The sequence below is a fragment of the Colobus angolensis genome, unplaced genomic scaffold (genome assembly GCF_000951035.1).
Source record: "Colobus angolensis palliatus isolate OR3802 unplaced genomic scaffold, Cang.pa_1.0 Scaffold16, whole genome shotgun sequence".
Lineage (NCBI taxonomy): Eukaryota > Metazoa > Chordata > Mammalia > Primates > Cercopithecidae > Colobus > Colobus angolensis.
The window spans coordinates 2,335,021-2,340,042 of NW_012114710.1; the positions used below are offsets into that span (position 1 = coordinate 2,335,021).

General features: G+C 42.1%; 1 protein-coding gene across 1 annotated transcript in view; it reads right to left on the reverse strand.

The window, feature by feature from the left end:
* DPY19L4 (dpy-19-like 4 (C. elegans)) overlaps positions 1–5,022 on the reverse strand; it is a 78,083-nt gene that overhangs the window by 25,696 nt on the left and 47,365 nt on the right. Inside the window, exons 7-8 of the mRNA XM_011937200.1 lie at positions 2,644–2,778; positions 369–500 (exon numbers count right to left, since the gene is read on the reverse strand). Coding sequence (XP_011792590.1) covers positions 369–500; positions 2,644–2,778 — 267 coding nt within the window. The remainder of the gene's footprint in view (positions 1–368; positions 501–2,643; positions 2,779–5,022) is intronic.

The following is a 5,022-nucleotide window of genomic DNA, read 5'->3' on the forward strand; positions in this document are numbered from 1 at the left end:
TCCCAAAAGAAGTAAAGCAATATATATAAGAAAGTGGTGGCGTGGCCGGGCGCGGTGGCTCAAGCCTGTAATCCCAGCACTTTGGGAGGCCGAGATGGGCGGATCACCTGAGGTCAGGAGTTTGAGACCAGCCTGACCAACATGGTTAAACCTCGTCTCTGCTAAAAAAATAAAATAAAAAATTAGCCGGGCGTGGTGGCACATGCTTGTAATCCCAGCTACTTGGGAGGCTGAGGCAGGAGAATCACTTGAACCCAGGAGGCAGAGGTTGCAGTGAGCTGAGATGTACTCCAGCCTGGGCAACAGAGCGAGACTCCATCTCAAAAAAAAAATCAAAATAAGAACAATAAAAAGACAATTCTAATTACCTGAAGGCACTTAGCAAGCATTAAGGCTGCTACTAAACTTAGTAAAGGAGATACCAACAAAGCTGGATTCTCAAATTGCAGTAAATATCCCAGAAAGAGGGAAAATATGTAGATTTTATAAACTTCATAAACCTGTTGTGACAAAAATAAGTGAGAACAAGTTATATTTTATCATACATGTTTTCATTTGTTTTTAGATTTAACTATATTATACAGTAAATGCTCTACTATAATTTAGGAAAGTATTATGCAAATGTTCAGTCAATATTTTTAATGTTGGCCGGGCATGGTGGCTCACATCTGAAATCCCAGCAGTTTGGGAGGCCAAGGTGGGTGGATCACTTGAGGTCAGGAGTTCAAGACAAGTCTGGCTAACATTGTGAAACCCGTCTCTATTAAAAACAAAAAATATTAGCTGGGCATGGTGGCGAGAGCCTGTAATCCCAGCTACTCGGGAGGCTGAGGCAAGAGAATCGCTTAACCCGGCAGGTGGAAGTTGCAGTAGGCCAAAATCGCACCACTGCACTCCAGCCTGGGTGACGGAGCAAGACTCTGTCTCAAAAAAAGAAAAAAAGAAAAAGAAAAAAGAAAAATCAGACGGGCATGGTGGCACACACTTGTAGTCTCAGCTACTCAGGAGGCTGAGGTGGAAGGATCGCTTGAGCCTGGGAGGCAGAGGTTGCAGTGAGCCATGATTGAGCCACTGCACTCCAGCCTGGGTGACAGAGTGAGACCCTGTCTCCAAAAAAGTAAAAATAAATAAATAAAAATAAAATAAAAAACAAAAAGAAAAAAAATCAATCAATAGCCAGAGCCACTTAAAAAAAAAAAAGATACCTCGGTCAGGTGCGGCAGCTCATGCTTGTAATTCCAACACTTTGGGAGGCTGAGGTGGGTGGATCACAAGGTCAGGAGTTCGACACCAGTTTGGCTAACATGGTGAAATCCCATCTCTACTAAAAATACAAAAGCTAGCTGGGTGTGGTGGCAGGTGCCTGTAATCCCAGCTACTTGGGAGGCTAAGGCAGGAGAATCGCTTGAAGCCAGGAGGTGGAGGTTGCAGTGAGCTGAGATTGAGCCACCGCACTCTAACCTGGACGACAGAGTGAGACTCCGTCTCAAAAAAAACCAAAAAGATACCTCACTGTTACAAGTCAGAACAGTAGTTACCCTTGGGGGTTGAAGTAATGACTGGGAGAGACAGCATGATGGAGACTTCTGGGTGTTGGTAATGATCTATTCCCTTTTTTAATGTTTTTAGAGGTGGGGTCTCACCATGTTGTTCAGGCTGGTCAAGCGATCCTCCCGCCTCAGCCCCCACCTCACACAGTTAATTTTTAAAAATTTTTTTGTACAGATAGGGTCTCACTGTATTGCCTAGGCTGGATTTGAATTCCTGGGCTTAAGCAATCCTCCTGCCTTGGCCTCCCGAGTAGCTGGGACTACAGGCATGTGCCACCACACCTGGCTTGTGTTCTATTTTTGATCTGGGTTCTGGTTCTACAGAAGTGTGCCAGTTACCAAATAACTCTCTTAGCTCCAAACTCCCCTTTCTATCCTTTGCCTGGCAATGCTGGGCCTAGGACTCTGCAATCTACATTTCTGCTTTTCCTGTTGGTTCCCTATGAAGTTCTGCCAATAGGAAATGCTAGAGGGAAAGTGCAAGCCTGGAGGAGGAAGGAGCCTGCTCCTTCCTCTTGCTTCCTGATGGCTTGAGGGTCCTGTGATCTCATCTCAAGGATGCTTCTTCAACCCAACAGAGCAATTACTTCCTATGGAAGCACTAAATGCAGCTTCAGTTTTTCCAACACTTCAAGAACCAGCTTCATCACATCTTCCAGCCCAAGAAACCCAAGACCAGTCAGACACAGCCACATCCTCAGAGGCCTGGGTCCCAATTCTGAAGGGCCCTACTTTTGAGCAAAGCTGGTATTTCTGAGCTCAAAAGTCTGAGTATCAGCTCTGTGAGGTCCTGTTCTATATTTCTACGTTTTAATAATTTCATATTTTTCCCTAGCAGTTAACTGCTTTCTGCGTTGCGATCTCTATGAAACTTTCAGGCTCTTATTACCCTTTTATTTAGCAAGTCAGTGACTTTATACTTGGTTAACAATTTATGTTAACTTCTCTTTGTCCAAATAACTTAAATGTTGTACGCATTGGGGTTCTGAACCATATGAGTGTATGGATGAAGAAAAAAGAGGTTTTAAGATACAATGCTATAAATACATTCATTCTCTGGATTTAAAATCATCATTTCAAAATGCCATAATACCTTGTCATTTTGCTTCAGTGAAAAGATATCTAGCAGGAACAGAGATATTGCTTGAAGAAACAGGAGATAATGGCTATACTCCCACATCATCATAAATGTGTAAGTTGAAGCACTCATCAACAAGTAGCAAAACCTCTAGGGAAAACAAATGAAAGAAACTAAATATCAATAGATTTATTACGATAAAAGCCTATGAGACTGTTACCTCAAAGTTGCAGCTCTGTTACTCATTCAACTTTAAGCTATATAATTATTGAAACTTTGTTTTAAAATCACATAATTATTATTAAATCCTTACAAAAACAACAAGAGCTCAAAAAAGACACTTGAGAGAAATCAACCACTTGTCCTTCAATGTTCGACATCACATTGAGAATTTCAGGAAGACAAAGGGGAAGAAAAAGAAAATTCAATATAATTTTCTTTCATCCCAAAAGAAGTAAAGCAATATATATAAGAAAGTGGTGGCGTGGCCGGGCGCGGTGGCTCAAGCCTGTAATCCCAGCACTTTGGGAGGCCGAGACGGGCGGATCACAAGGTCAGGAGATCGAGACCATCCTGGCTAACACTGTGAAACCCCGTCTCTACTAAAAAATACAAAAAACTAGCCGGGTGAGGTGGCGGGCGCCTGTAGTCCCAGCTACTTGGGAGGCTGAGGCAGGAGAATGGCGTAAACCCGGGAGGCGGAGCCTGCAGTGAGCTGAGATCCGGCCACTGCACTCCAGGCCGGGCGACAGAGCAAGACTCCGTCTCAAAAAAAAAAAAAAAAAAAAAGAAAGTGGTGGCGTTTACTAGACCTGGCTGGTGAGCTTTTGTTATTGTGGAAGCAACTCCTTTTGCTGTGAAAATAATATTTCACTTCCATGGTGCTTCAAGTTTTAATAATTTCCTAATTTTCCCATTGTTCCCTCAGTCCTAGTGGTGGTAGCTGCCTTCTGTAGTTGTGATCTCTATGAAACTTTCAGGCTCTTATTACCCTTTCATTTAGCAAGTTAATGACTTTATACTTGGTTAACAATTTATGTTAACTTTTCTCTGTCCAAATAACTTAAATGTTGGTATTCATCATGGTTCAAACTTATTTTGTTAAGAACTTCATTTAAAGAGTCTGTTTACATCTCAGCCTATTCCACAGCCCATGTCTTTGCTTTTTTCATTTTCTGTCAACAGAAGTGTTATCTTTCCCCAATGCCTGTACTGTCAGCCATATTAAACTTTCAGCTCTTTTCCTCTGCTAAATACTAAACACAAGGGATGTCACTGCCCTTGCCGAAAATCTGCCTAGGTCAATTCTGTCCTTCAAAATGTCATCTCACATGTGATCCCTTAGCAAGTTACCAAGTCTGTGACAAATCCCATAACATATTCAACAACAGCCTCTCCTTCTTCCATGGACCTGCTTTTAAACTCTGGATCCCTCCACTGGCTGTAGTGTCAAATGACCTTGTTCAGATAAGAACAGTGAAGAAGGATAATAAAGGTCAGTCAAGAAACCTAAGAACTGTGCTCTCTAAAACTAAGTCTTTCATACTCAGCTGACTATCCCCAAGGATAAATTCCAGAGTCAGAAATACCTTAGCCTTCAGCAGATAAAATAATTTTCCAGCATCCTGAATTAGATTACGACCAGAGAACCAAATGTAAGAAATGGCAAACTTCCACCTGTTGGGCAAATAACACCAATTGCAAAGCACAGAAGGGCTCTAACATAAGCTTCTGCTCTTCCTTGTCACCATAGCTATGCGCAGGGCAAGGGTTCTGGAAGCCTTCTAATGTGGAACAACCAGAACTGTAATAACCAGACCTGACATCATCATCCCCAGAGAAACCAATTCCAGAAAGCAATGAAGGCTCAAATCTAGACCCAGCCTAATTAACGTACTGGGCATTTGGAGATTACTTCTGAGATTCTGGGGGAAAGCTACAACATACTAAAACAAATTGTTAATTCCAAGGGTTGACTCTCAAACTACTCTAAGAGCACACAGTAAAAATGTCTTAAAGAGAGAACTATGTATCAAACACAATTTGTAGAGTTAGCAAAGTTATTCCTTTCCCTGAGCATTTTCAAGGTTCTGTGCAGTCTTGCCTACCCCTGACCTTGCTTGCAGTGTCTCACAGGGCTTCACTTTCACTGTGTCTGTAGTGTGAACTTTTTACATATAGGATTTATGTGATACATCAAACAGGTTTCAATAATCAACCACAAATGTTTCTTAATGACTCCAGATAACTGCACAAAAGATTGAACTGAACTTGGCTATCCTGAGGCAACTGGGACGACGAAACTTAGCCTCAACAATGGGAAGCAAAATACAAAATATGTGATTTTTTAAAAGTACATGGGCTGGGCACGGTGACTCACACCTGTAATCCCAG